Genomic DNA, 12,825 nt, shown 5'->3' with positions numbered 1-12,825 from the left:
TAAAGACTATTTTTTTGCATCTACTGTAAAGAGCCACAGTGTTTCATCTTTCAGTGTGCGAGCCCCTTCTTTTTGTTTTATGGACTTCTATCTGCTTTAAATATCAGCACCAGTATTGTTTTTGTGTTCTGAAGTGTTTTTTCTCCAATTATCTCCCCAGTAGGCCTACAGTAGGTATATTCTAGAGTGCATTCTATAAATTTGATCTTCACCACTTCAGAATGTGTTGTAGGCCTACTGATATTTCACTTTTGTGTAGTTTTCTTAGACTGATCTATACCATGTGATGTCTCTTTAAGAAGACCTATAAAAAATGGTTACCATGGTTTTGTACCATGCAATTCAATAACCATGAAACCCTATAAACTCTTGACACTACATGCTCTGATGAAGGCCGTGCGCCCCAACCCCCTCTTGTGTGTTGGCTGGTGAGGTGCGTCCTAGCGAGACCTGAAATAATGGGTTTCATTCGCGCGCATACTGGTTGCACGAATACTGGTTCTTATCAGCGTCGTCGGTTAAGGGGTCTATGTGTAGGCTATCACAGTGGTTCTCAACCTTTTCAGGCCATGACATTCAATTTAGTTTGACTTGGTTCCACAGATAAATATTGTGAAAATACGCCTCGCAAGCGGCTATTTTCACAATTTCTGTAATATAATATAAGCCTTATATTATTTGACATTTTGGCCAATGTTTGAACAGTTTTTATAGGCTTGTTGATTACGTTTGATGCAGATTCATGCAATAATGGTCTTTTTCTTTTCTTTCCTTTTTAAAAAGGGTCCTTAAATTGTCACTTCACTGTCATCTGGGGGCCCCCCAAAAAAAACATGTGGGGACCCCCTGGGAGGAACCACTAGCCCACTAACCACTAGCCCAGTGGATGAGAACCACTGGGCTATCATATTGTAGCCTATAATTCAGAGTCCCTTATATTGTGTTTCCTGTTTTTCTTTTTCTCCAAATTCTCTTTTAAAAAATTGCATTGTTGATGATGGTAACCTATAGGCCTACAATATTACAATGAAAACACAAAACGATCGGCCTCTGTTGTCACATATGTCTTTGCTGGCTGCAATGTCACTTATCAAAGATGTGTACAAACATTCTGAACATATGTCTGAGAACCGCTATTATTACAAGCCAATAGACGACGAGGGCGTGGGCCAACACCCCTCTCAAACCCCTGCCCACCTATAGATATATACTGTCCACACGTCAATGTAGAAACGCCATTTTGAGTGAGGACATTTTCTAAGTTAATTCTAGATACGCAGCCTTATCTTATGTATAGTAGGCTATTTGGTAACAGGATATGTGGGCACTTAGGGACATCTGGGCACCTCAATGTATAATTGGCAATTTTGTCCAAAATGTAAAAAAAAAAAAAGTTTAGTAAAAGTAAAGTATACACGATTAGAACATGCTTAAACATTCGACAATTAAGGTCCGAATATATATATATATATTTTTTTTACATCGAGGTGCCCAGATGTCCCTAGTGCCCACCTATCCTGTATCCGGCTATTTACATCTTTAAATGTACAATATATACATGACAGAACAAATAAAACAGGCAAGATATACACAGTTTACAACGTGTAATGAAGTACTCTATTTTAGTTTCATAAGTGCATTGCATAATAGGCCTAGTCTGAGTTTATGTTTCTCTTGCCTCAGCCATCATGGAGGAAAAAAGTTGCTATAGGCTTGTCATACATACCGGTGTGACGTAGCCTGACTCGACTTGTTACTTAAGCAACTTTGAAAGTGCCTCGGGGTTGGCAACTTGACATAATCATAATAACTGAAACTTGCGAGATCACTGGAGAAACTGTAAAGAAAAAAGGTAGGACATTGTAGAATTTACATTGTCAAATGAAATGATCTCATTATAACCTGTGCCAAATGCATGCATTTGCTGCAGGGCTGTTTGCTGTTTTGTAACACACTCTTAAAGTACAAAATGTTCGTTTGCTCTGTATTATGTTACGTAGCCTACATAATACATAGTAGGCCTACAGTATATGAACTATTATTACTCATGCAAATTAAATATTCAGAAAACCTAATAACAAATGAGTATCCAGACACCTGTCTTTGAATAGGTCAATATTCCTCCTCAGCATGTTTCCGAACAATATGATTGAGTTATTGATATTGAACATTTGATCTAGATCCAGAACAGCGGTGGAAAAAGTACTCACATCTTTTACTTAAGTCAAAGTATCAATGCTGCAATGTAGAAAGAAATACTCTGTTACATATTACCATATTCAAAATGTACTTGAGTAAAAGTACAAAAGTATTAGTATCAAAATGTACTTAAAGTAGCAAAAGTAGAAAGTACTCATTATGCAGAATGTCCCATTTCACAAGTTTTCAAATGTATAAAAATCTTTTGAAAATAGCAGATCTACAAGCACACAATGGTTGCATTGCGCTTGTAGATCTGGTATTTTAAAATGGCCAATATGTATATAGGGCTGAAGTGGGTAATGTATGTTTTGTAATAATAATACAAATCTACCAAGTAACTAGTAACTAAAGTTTTCAAATAATTGTAGTGGAATAAAAGTATGTTATTTAAAGTAAAAGTACTGAAAATTGGAAATACTCCAGTAAAGTAAAAATACCTCAAAATTGTACTTAAGTACAGTACTTAAGTAAATGTACTTAGTTACTTTACACCGCTGATCTAGAATGTATAATTAGGCTACTTTAATCACACCTTATGCTCCCTCCCATGTCAGATCCAGTTAACCATGGCTGTCAGAAGTGCTGTCTCTCGGCTGCTCTCAAACACACAGAAATGTGTCACTATTACTGCATCCCGTGCACTTGGCACAGCTGCACCAGCCCAGAAAGGTCTGTATAAAAACATCCTAGTATTTGTATCATGTTTTCAGTCGGAAATTATGAACTATGAGAATGCTGGTGTGTGGCAGTCTATATAGGCAGTCGTTTCTTAACCACTTAAACTTAAACCATAGTTCACTGACCTGAGTCGCCAGGGGTCTACTCTATACTCTCCCTTTTTCCCTTCTACACTCTTTGCCGAAAATATCAGATTTATAAGCTCACAATGCGTCATGCGTTGTGAGCTTGTAGAGCTGATATTTTCTCTGAACATTCGCCCCCAGAATAGGGACGCTAGGGTTTATGTGGTTAAATATTTAACCCATCTAGGTTAGGAGTGTCATATAGACCAGTCACTTTCTCTCCTCTTATCATTTTAATCTAGAGAAAAATAAAGTATTCCAGGAAGATAGACTCTCAGTTTTTGATAGTAATATAGTAGCATTTTATGTACTCTTCAAAAGTTTAAGTCTTCTTGAAATAGTGTTATTATTCCTCCTTTAGAAGGTGAAGAAGTCAAAATGTCACCCAAGCCTGGTAAGTAAACTTTGATTTTTTTCTTAAACCATAACCTATCCAACTTTTGTGATGGTTAACAATAACCTATTTAAAAATGATTTAGGCTGACAACAGATGTTTTTGACCCCCAGCTAAGGTGGAGTTCAACTGGCGCGATGCCCTGGACCTGGATGGCCAGTTGACAGAAGATGAGATTATGATCCGTGACTCCTTCCGCGACTACTGCCAGGACAAACTAATGCCCCGCATTCTCATGGCCAACAGACATGAACGTGAGCTGAGTGCCCTTATTCAAACCAGTTATGGCTGGTTTGGATTTACATGGAGCAAGTCATAAGATGTCTCAAGCCTAATATATATTTTGTCATACAACCATGTCGCTCAATGGAAATAAGCAATTCTGTATTTCTGGCAAGGGACAGACATAAATGAAGCTTTAGTTTATTTATGCCTTTTATGACTTAATGCATTTGAAAAAGAATCACCCAAACAATTGTTATTCATATAAGGCAACTCAACTTTCCCACAATTTAAGCTGGCTTGTGCTCTTTTTGTACATTGCTTCACTGAGTGTTTGAATCTTGCTCCCCCACCCACAGATTTCCACCGTGAGATTGTCTCAGAGATGGGAGAATTGGGTGTCTTAGGCCCAACGATCCAAGGTACATGTTCTATGGATTGATGCAATCCAAATAATTTGAATGTGCATGTTACGCTCAGATACAGTATGTACAATATTTTACATATTACACAGTCTTAGAATAATGAGACTGAGATTGGAACACATTGAAAAATCTAATCCAGTTCCACTTAAACTTCACCCAAAAATGTATGTACATACTGTCATTACAGTACATACTTTGTCCACATAATACAAACATGGAGGTTGCCAGTATATCTTCATAGCAGCCCTCTCCAAAACAAGCAAAGTAATTGGTGACCCGTCCGTCTTTGGAGTTCCAAAATGGCCATAGAAGTACTCATACAACTCATGCAGTATAATCCAAGTCTTCTGAAGCTAAACTATTATACTAAGTGGAAAAGACATATATTTCCACAATTATTTAATGCTGTAAAATGATGAGATATTGCCTTCTTGTCAAGTAGAGTGTGCACATAATAATGTAAATTAAGGAACTACATTTGAAACTCTAAAGAACTAGTCACCAATGACTTCATTAGTTTTGCAGCAGGGTGTTACAAAGTTGTGTTGACACTGGACAAAGAAACTTCCAACTGGCATAAATATGATAATAAAAAAGAAATGTGGGTGATTTTTATTAAATGACTCAATAATTCATATTTGTTTGTACTTATGATCATATTAAACTTTTATGTAGCTTTATTTGAAAGGAGGTGCACTGCTAACATTCTATTCTCTGCCTGTCATTCAGGGTACGGTTGTGCAGGCACCAGCTATGTGGCATATGGTCTGATTGCTAGAGAGGTTGAAAGAGTGGACAGTGGCTACAGATCAGTCATGAGTGTTCAGTCCTCCCTTGTCATGCACCCTATCAATGCCTATGGAACAGATGCACAGAAGGACAAGTACCTGCCAAGACTAGGTAAGACCAGGGAAATGAATGATATGCGGTTGGATATCCAAGGGACCTTTTGGACTACGTTTATTAGGCTATCATATTGTATAACTCAGAGTGCCTCTAACATCCCTTATTGTGTGTCCTGTTTTTCCTTTTCTCCAAATTCTCTTTAAAAAACATTGCATTGTTGATAATGGTATAGGCCTACTCATTGTTACAATGGCAAACACAAAACAATCGGCCTCTGTTGTCACTTGCTGCAATGTCACTTATCAAAGATGTGTATACAAGCATGCATCCAAACATTCTGAACATATGTCTGGGAAAGCTATTATTACAATGTGTGCGTGTGTGTGTGTGTGTGTGTGTGTGTGTGTGTGTGTGTGTGTGTGTGTGTGTGTGTGTGTGTGTGTGTGTGTGTGTGTGTGTGTGTGTGTGTGTGTGTGTGTGTGTGTGTGTGTGTGTGTGTGTGTGTGTGTGTGTGTGTGTGTGTGTGTGTGCGCGCGCGCGCGTGCGTATGTGTGTACATGTAGCCCGTGGAGAGATCTTGGGCTGCTTTGGTTTGACAGAACCCAACCACGGTAGTGACCCCAGTGGTATGGAGACCAAGGCCATATACAACCCCTCCAGTGGCACCTTCACCGTCAATGGGGCCAAGACCTGGTAGGTAGACATTCATGTAAACAGTAGACCAATTGAAGTGGGCTTTATTTACTATGCTGTGCATTGATTTAGAATGGGACAAGGACAAACGTCCACAAATGTCCTTATGACTTTATTATAGATGGATATCAGTCCTACACAATGTGCTCTCGAAATGTGGATGTTTGACGGCGCTGATTTAACAAAAATACACCCATAAGCATAATGGAAAAAAAGAATACCTTACATTTCCAGACACTTTAAAGTAAGTAGTTTATATACATAGTTTACTCAGGTCTGTAAAAAAGATAGGGGGCACACATTTCAGTGAACAGTTTTGGCCTTTGTTATGGACTATAAGGTAGCTACAGTACAACGTGCACTTCTGTTTGTCTACGGGTGGGGAGTCAGGACCTTGACCAGTGCTACATGTGAAGGTTTGGTATATAACACATTATGTAAGAAAAGAGCTGCTAAAATAGCTTGCACAGAAATCCATATATAGAAGCAGTAACTCCACACCAGTACTATATGACCCCTTCCTTACTGTACTGAGGTGTACTGAGGTGGATCCTTAATAATCATGTGAAATTCATTGACATGTATCACTACACACAGTAATTACATTTCTCTCTGATATTAATATGTTTCTAATTTGTAATAACAGACTCTCTTTGACTGCATCTTGCTTACCATCCTGCTTGTCTGTGCTAGGATCACCAACTCTCCTGCGGCAGATATTGCGGTGGTCTGGGCCAAGTGTGAGGATGGCAGGGTGCGGGGTTTCATTCTAGAGCGTGGAATGAAGGGTTTCTCCACACCTAAGATTGAGGGCAAATTCTCCCTGAGGGCTTCTGTCACTGGAATGATCGTGATGGAGGATGTGGAGGTTCCCCAGGAGAACCTGTTGCCCAATGTTCATGGGATGGCTGTAAGTCATTGTTCAGTTGTTTTTAGGACAACTTAGTAGATATTTCTTGTTCCTTTGTAAGGGGATCACACACACATTTGAAGATGTTCTTTGTAGGACTTTCTTGTCAATTCATTTGTGTTTGTTTGAATGCATGCATTCTAAAAAAGTGACGTGAGTGTTACAAACAGTAGACCATTGATGTACATTGTGTTTTATAATGGTTCAGTTCTGGGGTTCTTGGACTGGACTTGCTGCAAAACCTTATAGATAATCTTTGACAAATTCGTACAATATTAACCTTTAGAAAATGCAAGGAAGAACTCATTTGTTTCAGGAGCACAGATCAGAAGCTACAGCAGGCAGTGCTCATGACCAATTTGATGAAACTTAGAATGAGATGGAGGGTCTCACTCCCATGCTGTTTTAAAAAAAAAGTATAGCTCAGTGCAGTTTAATTTAAGTCGAATCCAATTCAGTCTAAATCCAGTTGTTTGATCTGTTTTTGTTTTCTGTTCTGTTTGTTGTCTTGTGTAACCTTGCCCACTAGGGTCCCTTTGGTTGTCTGAACAATGCCCGTTACGGCATTGCCTGGGGAGCTCTTGGAGCTGCTGAATTTTGTTTCCATGCTGCCAGACAATACACTCTGGATAGGTACATAGATATTAAAGTAATACTGTGAAAATATTAAACAACATACCCCAGTTATTGTAGCCCAAGCTGAACAGAAATGGTTGAGAGCTCACTGTCTCTATGGTCTGTTTAGAATCCAGTTTGGAGTGCCACTGGCCAGGAACCAGCTGATGCAGAAAAAGATGGCAGATATGCTGACAGAGATCACTATTGGGCTGCAGTCTTGTCTACAACTAGGCAGACTGATTGATGAGAAGAAGTGAGTCTCTCTCTCATGATACCATGGCACTATAGATTATGTTGCGTAATTGTGGTGGCTTTGTTATGCATTGTCACACTTTTATAAATGTAATTCAGGGAAAGCACTCGCACACTCCAGCTTCAATGCAAAACGTTATTTATCACAAGCCAAAATGTTGGCTTTAGACAAATAACGTTTTGCATTGAGTCTATGAGTGTGTGACTGCTTTTCCTAAACTAGTGTCTTCCCTCATGGTCAGCACCTCCTCAACATTGATGTGTGTTCCATTTTCTTTTTTCTACATTTATCAAGGGACACATGTTTGTGCTTCACAATACCCTTATACTTCACTCAGTGAACCTTGTTTTCTGCACTTCTAATAGAGCGGCTCCAGACATGATCTCCATGCTTAAGAGGAACAGTTGCGGTAAATCTCTGGACATTGCCAGACAGGCCAGAGACATGCTGGGAGGAAATGGCATTGCAGACGAGTACCACATCATCCGACATGTGATGAACTTAGAGGCCGTCAACACGTATGAGGGTATGCAAACTACAGATACTGTACTACATGGAATATCTATTAACATCCTTTAGCATTTAGTGCATCAATTAATGGATTAGTGCAGGGGTCTTCAATGTTTTTCAGGTCAGGACCCCTTAGCTGAGTTGTAGATCTCCTATTTTCAGCTAACGTTCCCCCCAGAATAAGGATGCATGGGTTCAATTGATTAAAGTAAAATAAAATATTTTAAAAAATCCCTATCACATTTGGAGACGTTGAAGACCTCTGGATTCATGTATTTAATTTAGTCAATTGTGTCTGTAGAGTTCTTCATATATACCAGTGTATGTATAGTACAAGATCCACCAGGGGTCAGCAGTGCTCAAAATATTGAGGGCTGATACTTGCTGCTTGAGAAACAAAGATGATAGCTTTAAGTTTTAATAAAGCATGTTTAAATGTATAGTTTCTGTATCTATGTACTTAAACTTATGTAACCTGATCATTATGTTTGCTTTATTTCCATAGGAACCCATGACATTCATGCCTTGATTCTGGGCAGAGCCATCACTGGACTGCAGTCTTTCACTGTTGGGAAGTAAATCCTTCCAATCTCCTCTTATGGAAATGGACTTGAGATACAATGGGTGTCATACATGACCTGGTTGGGCAAACGTTACCTGCCCAACCAGGTGTATTTGTTTCAGTCAGACATACTTTAAGGTCATTTGTGTAGGCTTATTTATATAAACAATACCTCAGTACATTTAAGGAGTTGTGCATTTTCAAGCTGCTGTTGGAGGTGTCAACCTACGTGTGGTGTCCTCTATTTATGTTAAAGGGGGGTCAATCGAACAAGGCAATGGGTCCAAGCGTCATATTCATATTCGAGTCAAGGGTAAAACAAGGTGCATTTCAAAAGTGTGGCATTCTGATTGAGAAAGTTTTATTGATTGAAATATTGTAATTCTTTGTACTGTAGATTAATGGATGAGAGGTTTAAGTGAATGTACCTGAGATACTGTATATGGTTATGTGTGGATAATTTTAATTCAACTGTATCACAAATTAAATCCACTTTCAGTTTTTGTCTTTATGATGCTGGTTACTGAGTATTCCTGAAGAGTAGTTTACAATTAGTAATTAAGTAGCATGCACACGCACACACACACACACACACACACCATACATACAGCAGGGTATAAGGCTGTAAGTAGGAGCAATGTCACATGTCTAAATGTCAGAGACAAAGATCACCTAATTGGAGTGTTTTTACAAGTTGGAGTTAATATAATTAAGTGCTGCACTTGCACATGAATACAAACTTTAATTTTGTTTTGGTTTATCCCATCTGTGACCATCATGTGCAATGTAAGATTCAGCTTGGCATTTTTTTGTAATCTCTATTCACAATAAAGGCTCTTTAATTGTATTCACATTCCTCCTCCTGATACTTTTGTGAGTGCCTGGGACTTAATTCTTTTTGCAGTGGTGACCATAGTGTGTTCTTACACGTTGGAGTACATTTCTTTTTAATAAGTACCACACTGAAGTACATAAATGCATACTTTAATTAGTTTAAACTGTGACCATAACACAAAGGCCAAACTTGTGACTTATATATTCTAACAAAACATATTGCCAGTATATAAGATCAGAAAGGGGTAGTGTATACAACATTGTATACTAGCAAACAGAAATTACTGCTGTGCAATGACGACAGTAGAAACTTAACTGGCATAAGCCCATGAACAGAAAAGCACAGCTGATTGGCATTACATAACGCAGAAACAAATCAAAACATCTGTTACTGTTCTGACTGTCCTGGTGTCTGGAGCAGGTCAAGGCCCTTTCTGAGACTTGCCATGGCCTCATGGAGCTCTTCATTGAGCTTACTGCAGCTCTCCAGCACCTCTGACAGCTCCTGCAGTTTGACTTTCATGTCATGGCTGTTCACCTCATACACTGCGTACATGTGCTCCGTCATCTCCTGGCACACATCTGTCACCTGAGTAGAGACGGGGTGAACCAAAATGTCAGTTTCCAGTTTCAGTGCAATGGCAATCACTGCAGTAATCACTAAACAAAAATATGTATTGGTGTAATTGGAGTGGAGACATACTAACAGCATACATAAATTGACACAGTACAAGGACAAAAGGATAAATTCAGCATATAGTGCAAGGAACATGAATTCTTAATCCAATAGCTATATGCATGTGAGCAGTGTGGTAAATAGTATGGGTGCAGCTGTAGAGGGTAGTATAGTTTGTGATGCATTGGACCTCTGCATCTTGACACATCTATTTTCAAGCAAATTAAATAAAATATGGTTAAATATGGTTCAACCATACCAAACAATTATAATACTCTGATCAAATCCAGACGAATTAAGGATTAAATATATACATACATTTTGAATTGGTGCATTATGTAATAAAATGTATAGCAATACTGGGCAATACTATGGCAATACTGGGCATTATATAGCTTCTAATGAACAAAAAAAAGTTGATGTCACCTTCGCCATAATCATATCCCTAAAGCTGTCCATCATCTTCAGTTCATTGGTGCGGCTCTCGTTGATCTCATGAACCAGGTCTCGCATGTTGCTGCTGAGGTCATTTATCTTCGAACTGCAATCATTTGAATGACATAGTATTAATATATCTACATAATATAAACATACATAATGGATTTCATGAAACGGAATGATGACATCTACAGTAACACACCTGCTCCAAATGTTATCTCATGATGAGCAAGAGAACTGACCATTCAGAAGCACTTTACCCCGACTCGACCAGTCTGTGTGTCCCTGAGCATTGAACAAGATACTTAACCCCTAGCCTCGGGAACCCATGCGTATACAATAATGTATTGTATTGTAAGTATGAGGACCCTATGCATTTTGGTATGGTTGGAACTTAATACAATCATAATTGACATATTAGTAATACAAACAGGACTACATGTACAGTATATGCAGTACCCACCACATGTTGCCCCCTACTGTATGCAATGTATTGTTTGCCTGGCAAATAGTGCTCTATTGAGAACAGTAGTGCTCTACTATACTGTAGATAAAGTTAATGGATGAGAATACCTCATATCCTGGTCTTGAGTGTCTGGCATGCTCATGCATGAAAATCGCTGTCTTGAAAGATCTTGCTCAGTGCACAGACTCTCATCCTGTGTTGCCTGTGTGTGTGGCTGAAAAGATAAGAATAGTCAATAAATAAAATAAACCAGAACAGCACATCTATATCATATGTCTGCTTTGTGGTTAAATATATGAGCCTGGTTACTAACTGATCTTTTTATACAAACGTTACCTCCAGGGTCCCCACACATTTTTAGCAATGAATTTCCAAAACTTTTCCAAAACTTTTCCAGAATATTTAGCCCAATTTCCAGGCCTATAAAACAATCATTCAGCGCAATAATGTGTCTCTTACTCCTATGTACAATGCCCAAAGATAGGCAGTGTAGCAAAAATAAAGCATAGAATATATAATAGTACAATTTCATTCAACATTTCGTGCAAAATTAGGGCATAGTGACCCTGCGAGCGAAAATAGGAGGGGTGGACGACGTCGTTGCACGGTTCGTTGTCCCTCGCGGTAGGTCAGGACGGTCTCATTCAAAAACATGTATTTTAATGAGATTTCATCGCCCGCTCGCTTCGCGTCACGTCGCATCGCTGGCAGTGCGGATGGGGTGTTACACAGCCTGTTCGGCGAAAAACTACTTATGTTACATATTTTGTGTAATGTTACACATGTTTATGAATTTGTTTTGTATTAAAAAAAATCAATAGCCAAAAACAATGCATAGCCAAATATTTTTCCAGGACCCTTGATAAATTCCAGGACCTTTGATCAATTCCAAAACTTTTCCAGTACTGGATTTTGACATTTTTTATTTCAAAATATTTCCAGGAATTTCATGACCGTGGGGACCCTGTACCTCATCAGTGGTGTAAAGTAACTAAGTACATGTACTCTGTACTTAAGTACACTTTTGAGGCATTTTTACTTTACTGGAGTATTTCCAATTTTCTATTCTTTTGCTTCTACTCTACTTCTACTTCTAAATTTTATACATATTATGCATATGATACCTTGTGAAACGGGAAATTCTGCATACTTTCTACTTTTGGTACTTTAAGTACATTTTTAATTCCGGACTTTTACCTTTTGCCGTATTGATACTTTTACTGAAGTAAAAAAATGTGAGTTCTTTTTCCACCACTGTACCTCATTATCTTGGTGCCTAGTAGGAGTATTACCAGGAGTTGAAGTGGAAGCAGGTACAAAAAAGTCCATTTTCACCTCACAACTACGGAAGGTTTGCCTTATCCTGAGAAAACGTCTTACTGCGATGATCCACCTGTTTGACAGAACAGAAATAAGCAAAAATATAGCCTATATATTTTAATATTCAGTTCAATTTCATCATGCAGTGTGACAGGTATAGCTAATTAACCAGTGGTGGAAAGTAACTACATGTACTTGAGTACTGTACTTAAGTACAATGTTGAGGTATTTTTCACTTTACTGGAGTATTTCCAATTTTCAATACTTTTACTTCTACTCCACTACATCTCTGAACCAAATATTGTACTTTTACTCCACTACAATTATTTGAAAACTTTAGTAACTAGTTACTTTGTAGATTTGGATTATTATTACAAATCCACTTCAGACCTATATACTTTGAAAATAGCCAATCTTTTGTAGAGCAATTTTCAAAGGATTTTTATACATTTGAGGAATGGGACATTCTACATAATGAGTACTTTTACTTTTGGTACTTTAAGTATATTTACATTTTAAGTCAATTTTGAACACCGTACTTTTACTTGTAACAGAGTATTTCTACGTTGCAGCATTGATACTTTTACTTAAGTAAAACAATTGAGTACCTTTTCCACCACTGTAATCAACACATTTTAGCTAAGGCTACGAAA

At 38.2% G+C, this 12,825-nt stretch overlaps 1 protein-coding gene across 1 annotated transcript; it reads left to right on the top strand.

Moving 5' to 3' along the window:
* Positions 1-2,768: 2,768 nt before the first annotated feature.
* On the top strand, positions 2,769-8,501 carry gcdha (glutaryl-CoA dehydrogenase a; the record flags this gene model as incomplete). The annotated part of the gene is made up of 11 exons (XM_080450698.1): positions 2,769-2,871; positions 3,367-3,399; positions 3,513-3,653; positions 3,981-4,043; positions 4,776-4,946; positions 5,456-5,585; positions 6,279-6,495; positions 7,025-7,128; positions 7,241-7,366; positions 7,732-7,892; positions 8,382-8,501. 11 exons carry the CDS (start codon positions 2,769-2,771, stop codon positions 8,453-8,455), a joined length of 1,323 nt encoding a protein of 440 aa, XP_080306824.1. The 3' UTR covers positions 8,456-8,501.
* Positions 8,502-12,825: the final 4,324 nt, after the last annotated feature.

The sequence above is a fragment of the Gymnoscopelus braueri genome, assembly GCF_963280865.1.
Source record: "Gymnoscopelus braueri genome assembly, chromosome: 2".
Taxonomy (NCBI): Eukaryota; Metazoa; Chordata; class Actinopteri; order Myctophiformes; family Myctophidae; genus Gymnoscopelus; species Gymnoscopelus braueri.
Note: the sequence above shows the minus strand (reverse complement) of the source record. Positions and strands in the feature narration are given on the sequence as shown.